This window comes from Channa argus, chromosome 9 (assembly GCF_033026475.1).
Source record: "Channa argus isolate prfri chromosome 9, Channa argus male v1.0, whole genome shotgun sequence".
Lineage (NCBI taxonomy): Eukaryota > Metazoa > Chordata > Actinopteri > Anabantiformes > Channidae > Channa > Channa argus.
The window spans coordinates 13,606,963-13,620,152 of record NC_090205.1 but is presented as its reverse complement, the minus strand read 5'-3'; the positions used below and the strand labels follow the sequence as shown (position 1 = coordinate 13,620,152).

General features: G+C 38.8%; 3 protein-coding genes across 6 annotated transcripts in view; 2 read left to right on the top strand and 1 right to left on the bottom strand.

The window, feature by feature from the left end:
- Positions 1–122: 122 nt before the first annotated feature.
- rab9a (RAB9A, member RAS oncogene family) lies at positions 123–2,861 on the top strand. The gene is made up of 3 exons (XM_067516361.1): positions 123–520; positions 873–1,000; positions 1,134–2,861. Exon 3 carries the CDS (start codon positions 1,165–1,167, stop codon positions 1,771–1,773), a length of 609 nt encoding a protein of 202 aa, XP_067372462.1. The 5' UTR covers positions 123–520; positions 873–1,000; positions 1,134–1,164; the 3' UTR covers positions 1,774–2,861.
- A 2-nt stretch (positions 2,862–2,863) lies between these two features.
- On the bottom strand, positions 2,864–5,614 carry trappc2 (trafficking protein particle complex subunit 2). Of its 4 annotated transcripts, none has more exons than XM_067516366.1 (5): positions 5,591–5,614; positions 4,434–4,560; positions 4,039–4,181; positions 3,388–3,475; positions 2,864–3,296 (listed from the first exon to the last, which is right to left on the bottom strand). In XM_067516366.1, the coding sequence occupies exons 2-5, from the start codon at positions 4,524–4,526 to the stop codon at positions 3,198–3,200; spliced, it is 423 nt and encodes a 140-aa protein (XP_067372467.1). In that variant the 5' UTR covers positions 4,527–4,560; positions 5,591–5,614; the 3' UTR covers positions 2,864–3,197. The 4 variants fall into 4 exon arrangements, with proteins under 4 accessions (XP_067372467.1, XP_067372466.1, XP_067372463.1 ...); XM_067516365.1 differs by lacking the exon at positions 5,591–5,614 and adding an exon at positions 5,182–5,319; XM_067516362.1 differs by lacking the exon at positions 5,591–5,614 and adding an exon at positions 4,785–4,940.
- Positions 5,571–13,190, top strand: part of ofd1 (OFD1 centriole and centriolar satellite protein) — an 8,538-nt gene continuing 918 nt past the window's right edge. Inside the window, exons 1-20 of the mRNA XM_067516351.1 lie at positions 5,571–5,914; positions 6,017–6,136; positions 6,233–6,436; positions 6,538–6,606; positions 6,719–6,746; positions 6,828–6,935; positions 7,032–7,168; positions 7,315–7,488; positions 7,645–7,751; positions 7,871–7,990; positions 8,474–8,547; positions 8,630–8,721; positions 8,971–9,160; positions 9,889–10,019; positions 10,211–10,322; positions 10,710–11,399; positions 11,603–11,723; positions 11,827–11,918; positions 12,652–12,780; positions 13,017–13,171. Coding sequence (XP_067372452.1) covers positions 6,041–6,136; positions 6,233–6,436; positions 6,538–6,606; positions 6,719–6,746; positions 6,828–6,935; positions 7,032–7,168; positions 7,315–7,488; positions 7,645–7,751; positions 7,871–7,990; positions 8,474–8,547; positions 8,630–8,721; positions 8,971–9,160; positions 9,889–10,019; positions 10,211–10,322; positions 10,710–11,399; positions 11,603–11,723; positions 11,827–11,918; positions 12,652–12,780; positions 13,017–13,171 — 2,829 coding nt within the window. The 5' untranslated portion in view covers positions 5,571–5,914; positions 6,017–6,040. The remainder of the gene's footprint in view (positions 5,915–6,016; positions 6,137–6,232; positions 6,437–6,537; positions 6,607–6,718; positions 6,747–6,827; positions 6,936–7,031; positions 7,169–7,314; positions 7,489–7,644; positions 7,752–7,870; positions 7,991–8,473; positions 8,548–8,629; positions 8,722–8,970; positions 9,161–9,888; positions 10,020–10,210; positions 10,323–10,709; positions 11,400–11,602; positions 11,724–11,826; positions 11,919–12,651; positions 12,781–13,016; positions 13,172–13,190) is intronic.

The following is a 13,190-nucleotide window of genomic DNA, read 5'->3' as shown; positions in this document are numbered from 1 at the left end:
ATTCCCCTCCCGACTTCTCAGATGGCTTATTTTAATCAGTAGTTAACTGAGGTTTCGACATTGTACTATAACAGTGACGCATACAACATGCAAGTAGTTCGAAGTGCTGCTCTCTGGTGGTTGTTCATGGCCGATACGTGTAAAATATGTTCAGTGTAAGGAAACCGGAGCTAGCGAACAATAACGCACATAATAACGTTATCTTTTATCACAACGTCTATTTTGTGAACAATACTACACGTACAGGCTACAAAGGTCTGAAAGGTCACCTCGGTGCTCGTTAGTTGTTTCTGACGGCATCACATGATCGGAGGCTGCTGCCCGTGTAGCGCTCGTTAGCTTGTTATCACACTAGCCGCGTTAGCGCCGAGTCCTTGGAGTTCACCAGGAAACGGTGCGACTGACGTTATCTCTAGCTCCGCCAAGGCGAGGAGCTGTCAGTCGTATGCACAAATAATATTTAAGCTGATTCGTGTTTTATCTCCTATTGCCTTCGCAGCTGCCTGCTCCAAGCGTTAAGGTAGGTTAACGGCAATTCCACCTGCATGTAAACGCGAACCAGCTAAATTACCATATTCGCTTTAATCGTCAGTCAACTCCAACTTCGTCCCCTTGTTTTCCTTTTTCGTGTTAGCTTAGCTTAGCTAGCCCTTAGCTAGTTGATGGATCTGTAATTCTAATTCTGCTCGTGTGCTAGCATGTCGCAGCGGTTTGTTTCATAAAGTGAAGCTAACACACAGGCTAAATCTGTATACAGTTTTTACAATCACTATGGTAATGTTAGAAGATTGTGCTTCATTGCAGTGGAGTTTTTGAGTAATGACTGTTGTTCTGGATCATCTGCTAATGAGGAAACTGATTGCTTATTACAGTTTTACAGCTGGTTTCACGTTACCTAAATGGCTAAACACATGACCATTAAACAAATGAGCATGTGACCAAGGACCAAGGTGTACAGCACATGATCTGGACCAGTGGAGGGGGCCAACAACAATTAGGGGTGAGGCAAAACAAGAACCAGAAAAAAACAATGTTGCAGTAAAAATGTAAAGCATAAAAAACATGTTATCCCAAATCAATATTGGTGTGTAATTAATTAAAATATCTTTCAAACTTTGCATCTCCTTGCCAAGGTACATTTTGGTCAATTGGAAGTGGATAGCCATGACAACGAAGACATCCCTGCTGAAAGTCATTCTGCTGGGTGATGGTGGTGTAGGGAAAAGCTCAATTATGAATCGTTATGTCACCAACAAGTTTGATGCACATCTTTTCCACACAATCGGTGTCGAGTTCCTCAACAAGGACCTGGAGGTAGATGGCCACCAGGTTACCCTACAGATCTGGGACACTGCTGGTCAGGAGCGCTTCCGTAGCCTGAGGACTCCTTTCTATCGTGGCTCTGACTGCTGCCTGCTCACGTTCAGTGTAGATGACAGCCAGAGTTTTCTCAACTTAGGCAACTGGAAAAAGGAGTTCATCTACTATGCAGACGTAAAGGAGCCGGAGAAGTTCCCATTCGTGGTCCTGGGCAACAAAGTGGATGTGACAGAGAAGCAGGTATCTACTGAGGAGGCTCAGCGGTGGTGCCAGGAGAATGGTGACTACCCATATTATGAGACCAGTGCCAAGGATGCCACCAATGTAGCAGTGGCCTTCGAAGAAGCAGTGCGTAGGGTGTTGGCTATGGACGAAAGAACGGACCACCTTATCCCCACAGACACAGTCAAGCTCCACAGAAAGCCACGCTCTGCTGTCACTTGCTGTTCCTAACATCCAGGATTTATCACTAACAATAATTTGCTGATATGCCTATTTTGTGATGAGGCTGTAGGTGTACAGTGCTGTAGTAACAGCTTATTTAAACAAATGATGCTACTGGTTTTGTGATTAGTCATTCTTTTGAAAGTTTGATAAAGCTAATAGTTGAACTTCTGTTCAAAGAGAGAGATGAAACACTAAATTCATCCTAGTCTCATTACAAATAGACATTAAAACACTGAATTAACTCAGCTGTACAACATTAGGCTTTAAAAGTATAGCAACAAAAAAAGAAACAGTATTTAGTGATGGCCCAAGACAACTTATGGGGAACTAGAAATCTGTCATAGCAGAACAAAGTTAATACATTTGAAAAGTTTAACTTCCCCATCAAATTCAATACAATTAAGGCAAATTATAATGTGCCTGACCTAAAAATGTGTTTCACATGACTACTATCTTCAGAGCAGTTATTAAAAGGTTTCTGAGCACACCACTGCAGAATATCATAAAGCAGATGGAGTGCTGACATAAATGTAAAAACATTACACACATAATTATAATAATTTATAAAACCCAGTAACCTTATTTTTGAGACTTATATGGCACTACTTTGTGTAACTAATAAATTGAAGCTTGTTGTGATTATTGCATTATATCTTGTTCATACACATCCTGCATAGGGAATAGATTATGGCTATGTGCTGTAGCATTGAGAGACAAGATCCCTAACAGATGACCAATATTAAAGCAAAGTTAAAATGCATGGCATTATGGTCTATTTATGTTTCTGGAAACTTTTGTATTTTGTAAGCATTTTAAATTAAAGATCACCGAATCCACTTATAGTATTTTCTTAGTGAAAGTATTGCTTAATTGTGTTAGAGTAAACCTTTTTTTCTACATTTTGGGGTTTCTGTTAAATGATTTTGACCTTTAAAGGGGTCTAATCTTTTTTACACTTAAAAAGGTCTTTCCTCACAGCCTAATATTTACAATGGTGAACCATTAATTTACTGTTTGTCATTTAGATTTTATTTACATTCAAAAGTTGTACTACTGGTATTCTAAAAAATAAACACATAAACCCCCTTGAGAAATGTTTTATATTCTGAATTTATTTTGTTTTTATCCCAAGCTTTGAAATTAAGCTTAATTACTGTGCTTTCTACACACTGCAATGAACGTAAATGGTAAACAGAAGTACCTATTTAAGTATACATATGTTATCATTTTAAGCGTTACCCTAAATGTTTTGTACTATTGGTCCCCTTTTTGAGCCTAAAAGTTTTAATAATAACATACAGGAGCCAAACATTAAAAACTTGTTCTTACAAGAATGTGCTTTATATAAATTCCACATTGATGTTGGATATATTTTACATTTGTGAAATGGGAAAAGACAAACAGACATAAAACAAGTATCAGTAAACAGATTAACTCAGGAGATGTTTCTTTCCAAGAAACTGGACTTTCCTTTCAAAAGCAGTCGAGCGGATTGGTGCATTGATTTCATAGAAGGGGTTCATTGCAAACTGGAAGAAAAAAACGATTATATTAAAATGATAATCAAAAGCTTTAGTGTTACTCCTTGCAAAGTATTGTATGGAAGAAAAAAAACCTTACCTTAATGTATAAATCATATACATCATTAAAAAAGTTTTTAATTCCATCTTCTTGTCGCACATCGTGTAGCATGATGAATCTTATATGTATGATAATTAAAAAAAATAAAGCAGTAAATTCCTCCAAAGTGACTATGCAAAATCAGACAACAATTTGCCTGATTTATAAAAACAATTCACATCACACTGCAAACTAACATGTCCCTATGGTGGCAACTTATCATTGTTTCATATATTCCTATAATTTCTAAGAGCCTATTGGGATATTTTAATTTGTTTGTTTTAGTGCAAACTGATCCAAACTGATGAGATACTTAGTTTTCATGGAAAAGCATCTGTATCTGTATAAAGCTGGACTTGGACAATACTGGCTAGATCCATAACAAATTAATTGACCAATTAAAGTGTTCAATAATTCTCAGCCAGCTTTCTCAGTTATTGTGCATTGTTGCATTACATTATCCAAATTACAAATGTACATCTCAGAAATGAGTTTATGAAACATTACTATACAAGCCATGTATACACTGTTTTGATGATTGGGAGTACCACCATTAACAAATCACTATGGACATTATGTAACAATGTAAAGAATGTTGTTAACAAAATCAGTGAAGAAAGAAACTATGTATGTAACTGAAAAAGGATATGTCCTGCAGTGACAAAGGCAGAAACAAACCACTCGTTGAACTTGTCTACAGTTTTCAAGTACATGTTGTTGGACAGCCACATATTTTCATCCACCAAATCCAGGGCTGCATGTGCAATGAACTGGTTCAAGTGACGATGGTCGTCCTGTGCTCAAGAAAACACATTGTATCAAATAAGGCGATAAATTAGCAGACATTATAATTTCCTATAAACTTTAAAGGTCTTGTGCCACTTAAGAGTCAACACAGATTATTATGGACATGTGCTTTATGCATCCTGACAGTTATGCTGTAAACTCTGAGTAGGCTAATGTATACAAAGTTTGTTGAACATTGATACTTAGCGAGAAATAATGTGCTGGAATTAATGTTAATGTTACAGGTTCAGCCAAATTACCTTTGACTCAGACTTTCCAGCTGGCAAGAACTCCATTTCAAACACTGGATTGTCATGATGACCAACCATGACAAAATAAAAGCTTCCAGACATCGTTTTGCCTTCCTCTTAGCAAAGCCAAACTGCCCTAAAATCAATGAAACCAAGCGAAATATGTTAAACAATCAATATCCCTCATCTAAATGACTGTTAACCCAAAAGCTAACAAGCTAACATTTGCGGCGACGCGGGTGTCGCTAAGGTTTAAATGATTCTTGTGAACCTAGAGTATTATACGACAAAAAATAAAATACCCATAAAACGTATGTGGAACACGGGAAGCTTTTCACGGTAATAGAATTTCATGTATACCTCTTAATTTTACTTCCTGGAGAGTAACAAGAGCCGTCGCAAAAAGATGACGACTACTCAAGTAGAAAACCGTATGTATCCGCTAATAATCATAAACATTTTTAGCGATATCATTTTTTATTTTAGATAAATCTAAATCTTTATTAAACTAAATATATGAGAAACAAATGAATATTACAAATAAAATGTACACTTTTGTTTTGTGTCACAAGCGTATGCCTGCCAGGTGTTTAAAATTTGCTCGTGACCACGTTAGATGGTGACAGTCCTCCGAATGCGGTAGTTGCTCGTAGTTACGGCATCCGGACATTGGACATAATATAATACAACGAAGAATCCCACAATATTCGACATCGTTTGTCTTACTGAGAAGATGAACTGAGAGTAAGAAACGAACCCGCTGTACTATCAGCGTCCATGGACATCTCGCTCAGCCAGTTGTTTCTCTTATTCTACCGCAGTCACGTCAGTTTGTGACATCCGAGTCCGTGTGGAATTGTCTTAAAAATGAAAGTAGCTGCTTATACGGTCACTTCATGTCAGTGTAGTGCTAACACACACACACACACACATTAGGCTTTGCATTAAAGGCCAACAGAATACATTCATGCGGGACACGTTTACTCAAACAAAGGGCCAAAGGCAAACGAGAAACGTATAGATTGAATTTACTAAACATATTAGCGAGGGAATTCACAAGCAGATCCCCTCAGCTTCCGTATTTACATGCATGGTACAAACTGCATCCGGGTGTTGATTGTGACGTTTACCCAAACAAAACAAGTCTCAAAACAAAGATAACATACAAGTATTTTGGTAATGTAATGATCAACAGACAAACTGGCATGGATGAAGAAGGCTAACGTGTTGTCTTCCTGGTTTCAACAGCTGCCGTAACTACGAGCAACCACTACCGCACCCGGAAGTCCGTCACCAGCTAACGTGGTCACGGGTAAATTTGAAACACCGGAACAACAATTCCGTTGACGGATTTAAATGTTACATGTACACCACCTTGGAAGCGTCTCCTCCTCCCTGGTCGTTAGCTTAGTAACTAGTGATTTTTAATTGTTATTTTTTTTTTATTACGTCTGTAAAATCAGGTTTGTTATTCAGGCCGATAACACACGGTAGGAAAACTTTAATATTGAATTCAGGGTTTCTGTAACGTCAATTCGCTGTGTATCATTTTAAGCTAAACTTGCTATAGTGTTTTCTTTCTCTTCCACCAGGACTTGCATACACTCACAGAAGTTATGTCCTCGGCCAAGGAAGACACGTTAACCCCAGACGAGCTGAGGAAAAGACTATATCAAACATTTAAAAATAAAGGAGTGCTTGACACGCTCAAAGTAAGACTTACAAATAACGCTGCCACTGGTATTTGGTTCCCAAGCTCTTCATCCTTCTAGACGATTTGTTGAGTTCTCTCTTCTGATCTGGTTCAGACACAGCTGCGGAATCAACTCATTCAGGAGTTAAAGAGCCCACCTCTGTCTGGAGGAGAACCAATTCCTAGGCCAGTGTCCGTGAAATCTCCAAGTCTTTTGGTCACAGCTTGCAACAGCGTGGTGGCTGATCATCTGAGCACATCGGGGTATGAGTACAGCCTTTCTGTGTTCTACCCTGAAAGTGGTCTAAGCAAAGACAAGGTGAGCATGACTGGTGCATTCATTCGATTTACCATTTACCATATCCCAAAATGTAAATAAAAATCCGGATTAAGATTTTAGTGTCTGATCCGTTTTGTCAGGTTTTCACAAAGGAAGACCTCCTTCAGCTCCTTAAAGTCAGTCCACAATCTGCCCTCTACAAATCCCTGGTAAATAATTTTTTTAAAACATGTACCATATATTGTGTTAGTGAAAAGATTGGAAATAAGAGATCTGCATTCCAAATCATATCAATATTTTATTTGTTTTGTTTTTTTACAGTCTTCAAATAAAGAGAACAATGATAAAGGTATGTGCAGTTTTATTATTAGGAAAAAGATGTTTCTGCCCTTAAGTCTTGTCGTTGACATTTTTTTTCCTTGTCTGGTAGGTTTCCTGATCAGCTTTTTGTCACAGCTAACGCACCATTATACTCAAGTTTTGTGCCATGATGCTGACACTCAGACAACCAGCATAGGAAGTTATGGAGAGTCTCTTGGTATGGTGACTTGATGTTTTAAATTGACCTTCATACATACATACATGCCTTTCACTGCAGAACTTAAAATATTTTCTTTCTTTCTATCCTGGTCAGTTGAAAAAATGAAAGTTATTGATAAGGAATATGAGAATTTCTGCCACGCTGGAGACAAGTGGTCTTCGCTTCAATCCAAAGTAGCTACTTATAGAAAAGAGATTGAAATCCAGATGCAAGCAGAAATGAATACAAAGGTGTGTTTGTTATTAGGCTGCATACTTATGTTCCTAATAAATAGCAATTCAGAAGATATTAATGCTGTGTTAGAATGACTAATATGCAATCACTAACTGTTTATCTGCTGGTGAAATGGCCTAAACTCTGTGTCTTGTTTCTTAAGATGCAACAATTTAAAGAATTTGAAATTGCTAAGGTGAGGATGGAAGAAAAAGAAAAGTTTCATAAAGAATTTGATAAGCTGAAGAAAGAGCTGGAGAAGACTTATGAAATAAAGACAAAGGCATTGATCGACCGGGAAAAAAATGCCATCGACCGTTTACAAAAGCAACAAGAGGTAGATCCTTTCTTAATTGATGTTACCAAGTGTAGTTGCTGTAAAAGTCAAATTATGGAAGGTGCAAGGCCATCAGTGTAATTCCCAATTGTTAAAATCAAATTCCGTCTAATTAATACTGTTATTTGTTTTTCTCTTCTTTTTTTTTCTATATAGATTGAAGAGAGAAATGTATACATGGAGAGACAATCAGTGCTGAAAGAAATTGAAACACTGCGTAACAGAGAAAGTGAACTGAGGAAAAGAATAGAGGATTTTGAAAAGTAACCATGGTTTTACTATTCCTCATGTTACATATATTTAGGTTTATTCAATTGCTGCTACCATCTCACATTGAGACCACTGGTCCACAGATAACTTGGCTTTGTTTGTATGATGACAGGACTTGTCATATTCAGGAAGAGAAGGTCAAGACTGCTGAAGAGCTCCTGAGGAGGAGAGAATTGGCTGTGAAGACTATGGAGGACACATATGACCAGAGGCTAAAAAACGAACTTTCCAGGTATGTGTCATTTGTTCAGTGTTTGTGGCTCAGATTGCAGACATTTTGATATCTTCTATCCATCTGTGTAGTTCATGTTAGTTCTCATGTTTAGTCTGTGTACTTTATTTTTAGAGACATAGTCATTATGTAACCCAAGGAGATTAAAGTAAAAATACTATACGTGTACAATGTAAGTTTGTTCAGCTGTTATACTGCCAGTGAATCTCAAAATATTATTGGTAAATAAAATTTCTAAGAGTTGTTTTATACACACATGCTTTACACAACATTTAAGTCCTTATATGTGCAAGCAAACATTTAAGTAAATGTTTGTGTATTTTTTTTTTCTCCATTGCACTTTTCTATTAAATGGCACATGGCTTTGATCAAAGCTGATTTGTTTAATTCATCAATGTATAATATCGAAAGAAAAAAGACTTCTAATTTCCAAGATGTTTTACATTTATTATTTAATTTGATATTTTGTCTTTTTAAAATTAGCTATCAGCTTGAGTTGAAAGAGGAATTCATCAAGAGAACAGAAAAATTAACAGAGAATGAGAACAGAAACAAAGGTGAGTATTAAAATAAATGCACTGTTGATGACCAGTTTGCTGCTATCTTCCATCACATTTGCATTCTTTGTTTATTTCTCAGTGGAAACTGCTCGGATCCAAAAAGAGTCTGCTGCTATTAATACCAAACTAGAGCAGCACAATAGAGCGTGTTCAGAACTGAGACGACTGCAGGTAAACAACACAATCCCAGTCATCTAACAGTGTTAGCTTCACCCACTTGAACGGGCACTAGGCGTAATATTTAAGTCCTACTAAATAATAATTCACCTGTGTTGTGGAAAAAAAGAATAGCGGTGATGGTGGGGAAAACTGAAATAAATCCCTTTTTTTGGGGTGGGGGGGGGGTGTTTTTTTATGGTATGAAATGTCATTATTTTGTAGCTTTATTTTGACAGTTTTTTTTCTTCTCATGTTTTCCAGAATGAGGTAGATACAGCACAGCAGCAGATTTCTCTTCTAACTCAGCAGAAGGAGCTGTTAAGAGAGAGACTGGAGAACATGAGCGACTATCCCAGTTTGAAAAGGGAGAAAGCAGAGGTTCAGGGACAGCTGCGACTGCTGAAGAAACAGCTGGAGGAGGCCCAAGAGGAGAACCGGTTTCTCCATGCAGGTGAGAGGCTGCTATTCCTAAATACACCCCAAGAGTCTTGGCATGCTGCAGTTGACGTGCCCAGTTTATCCATGGCAGAATATTAGAATCAGAAGCTTATATCTGCAAGATTGTATACCTGATGTAAAACATGGAAAAATAGTCAGAAGTACTGATTTTTAATAGTTTTTTTTATTTCATGCTTGTGATAAATCCACTTCCTGTCTGGGCGCATTGTGAGCTGTGGGACATGAACTCTCCTGTGAAGCATTAATGCAAGTCTTTCCTACTGTATCTGGCTCTGCTAAGTCTTTTTAAATGTGTCTTGTCTGCCAGTGTGGGGCCTCTGTGCTGTGTTTCTAGATTCTGCAGACAACTGAAAAAGAACCGTGGGAACAAGAGGGATGAGAAATGAAGTAACAGGGAGCAGAACCAGAGGGTTCAGTTTAGCTATGGCAACCAACCAAAATTTTACCTGATACAGTTTTCTTCTTGGTTGAGGATGGGTTGGGGGAGGCAGTGGGCTTGTCTTCCTATTACTAACACAAGGCAGAAACATTGTGCTAAGCCACATGTGCTGTCATGCTGTTCAGATTCATACAGTCAAAATGAAAAAACTGTAGCAATTCAAAAGTCATTTTTATGTCAGAATTACCCCTATATGAGTTTTCCCACTGAAGTTGATGGTGCATTAGACAGTGGACTGTTCCTTTAGATTACCTTATTGACAGTGATAGCATGTCTTTCAGATTTGGGCAAACCTTCCAAAGAGCATCTGGCCTTGCAGATGGAGCTTCGGAGATTGCAAAGCGCTCGCCGACTGGATGAGGAAGAATTTGAAAACCAGAAACAGGTGCTGCAGGCACAGCTCCAGAGTGAGGTCAGTGACATCACAGCCTCTCACCGAGCATGGGAAACTGTTTGGTCAGCTTTTTGTAATGCAGTTTTGTCTCACCCTAGAGAATTTTTTGTGTAACTGGGTTTGTCCTTAAACATGTATTTTCATTGCCTTAAACTTGTTTGTGTAAATGTTAACTCTAATGTGAGTCTGTGCACTGCTGTTTTCTCTAGGTGGAGCAATGTGCTCAGCTCAAAGCTCAGCTGATAGAATGTGAGGAGAAGTCGCAATGGATGACTAACCATGTTGAGGACATAAAGATGCAGCTTTGCCAAACCCAACAAGGTAGTATGTGATGGGAAATATGTATTTGCTTGTCTTGTGTGATTTGTATTATATTGCAACTTAGTTTCATAGACTGGCTTTCTTTCTTGCACCATGTCTTTTCATGTTCTGTTGTCCATTAAATCTTAAATGTCTTTTTCAAGACTTCAAACAAACTTCCTTTGTGTTTCAATTAGTATAAGAGAAATCTAAGAAAAAAAAAAACAATAAAAAAAGCCATGTTGTGGTAGTGCCAACTGGAGTTTTAAGTATCTATTGTAATAAGCCTTTTTCCCCAAATGCTTTGTTTCAGATAGTTGGTGTTTTGCAGTTCTCAACTGTCCTCTTGTTTGCTTTCCATCTCTTTCTTCATTCCTGTCTAACCTGTGATCCATGTGATAATGGCAGCTCTTGAAAATGAAGTTCTGCGTAACCCCAAACCATCCCTTGTTGATCGCTCAGTGTTGGAGCTCAGTGCTGACAAGCTGGTTCCCCCTGACATCTATGTGGACAGAGCTCTACTGAGGACCAGGGTGGGTTATGATGGTGTTTCAGAAACATGCGGGGCCTTGCGAGGACGCAAGTTGCCTTGGAATGACTCTCCAGACTCTGACATGGAGGTGGTGGCTGAAGCAAAAGCTCGCATCCAGGAGCTGCAGAAGGAAGCAGAGACCTTGGAGGAAGCCTACAGGAACTACCAACAGAGGGCAGTGCGCTCCACTATTTCGAACACGCTACCTGGAAGTCCTCTTTCCCCACATCAAGCACATCATTCCCATCACCCTCACACTCCCCAAATAAAACAAGACCCTCGCCATTCACACATCCATTCACCCTACAAAACAAAAATCCCACCCAAAATTACCCAACTTCCCTACTCTGCATCCTATGACACCAGAAACACTGTACCACCTGCACAGCCAGGAGTGACCTTCTCAGAAAATCATGACCAACCCAAGAGCAAAGTTCTCACTGACCGGAATCTCCATTTATTGACGGATGGAACCTCTCAGAGTGAAAGCTCTACTCCACCCATACGTCTATCATCCACATCACACTCTTCCCCCAAGATAAAGCTTCAAAGAGAGGTTGAAAAAGGTAATTACATGATAATGTTTATGTTTTAAAACACTTTAGAAGCATTAGGTACACTCAGTTAAGAAATATAAGTAAAATAGATTTACTGCACATTTAACAAACCGTATATTTTATTGAAAAGTGTACTGAATGGTGTAAACGTTTACAGCAGTCAGTCAGTCCTGATATGACATTCTCTAATATAATGTCTTTTCTCCTGATAGAAGCAGTTGTGTTTCCTCCTCACGTCCCCAGCGAGGAGGTGGCAACCTCAGGTGACTTTTCCTCCGAGCTCAGCTCACCACGCAGCCCTCAGCTCAAGAGCACAACGCGAGACCAGTGCAGGTACCATCTGGCAAAGCTTTGGCAAGGACAGTGTAACATTGTATAGACTTTAACATGGAGATGTTGAATATCAATGGTCTCCTCTTTGTCTTGATTTCTTCAGCCCGCCAAAGATACAGCAGGTGTTCTCCAGCTCAGAGTCTTCCCCACAGCCTGAGAAGATAAACCTTGAAGATCTCACTGGAATTATGTCAGGTAATGGGGAATAGCATTTGGTTTTTGTTTGTTTATTATTTGAAAAGATTTTCAACTGTTGTCATAATCATCATCCTTATTAAATCATCATCGTCAATAAAATCATGTATTCATTGTGTTTTGCTGTAGTTGACTGACCTGAGACCCATCTTATACTTTTTTAGTTTTGTCTTTAAATATAATATCATGTGATTGCTTTTGGCATACAAGTGCTGTAGCTCATCGAAGGAAAATTACTTTACTTTTTCAGTTTTGTTGCTTGATGTTTGACTGTAAAACACAGAGCGGAGATGGCAAAGACTTACTATTCATCTTGGAAGTGCCATTTTCTTATGAAAGCAGTCAGCGCTTGTGATGCTTTCTTGTTCTGTCCTAAACTGACAAGCTTTCAGAGAATCCCGGGATGACCAGCTGTGCCTTATATACTGCTTAGTAGTACCATTTTATTTGCTATGTGTTTTCTTAGAGATGCATTTATGTTAGTAATTTTTTCCAGTTTTGAATATCAATAACTCATCTACTCACAAAATCTCATTGAAAAAATTGAGTATGTCCAATATGGTGGTTTCTGCTATTAGAATGGCTGCTTTTTAATGAGTGTGTGAAGTCCTTTCAGTGGTTTTGCACAATGGTGAAGATGAAGGGCAGCTGATTATGTATTCTGTGCTGTTCCTCTGGCCCTGTTGCATTATAATGGAGCATAAAAGATCTCTTTGTGCATGTCTCCCTTCAGAGCCCGGTCACATTCCAGAGCTTCTCCTGGACACTGCCATCCCTCTCTCTGAGGAGGCCCCTGAGAGACCCGCTGCCCCCCACCCACAAGACCTCCCAGAAGACCCGATAGACTTGCAGGGCCAGGCGGGTGAGTCCCCTATTACAATACAATCTTGGTTGACTCCAAATGACAAGATTGGTGACCTCTGACTGTGAGGTACAGAGAAGTCTTAAATCTACTGATTACAATCAGACTCATTCGTTTCTTATACCTTGTCTGCCTTATACTGTAGACAGTTTAGAGTGAAAACATAAAGTTAGACACTTTACCCCTAAATTGCAGCTGACTCTCATTTCATGTCAATCTATATTTTTGTTTTCCAGCAACATTAGGTGAAACTGCTGTGAATGAAGATGAGGAGGATGAGGAACAAATGTGGGAAAGAGAGAGAAAAGAGAGACAAGAACATAGGCAAAGGGAGCTAGAGGAAGCCAGAGAAAGGGAGCTGCAAGAACTTAAAAGGATGGAACAAGAGATGGTATCATCGTGACCATGTT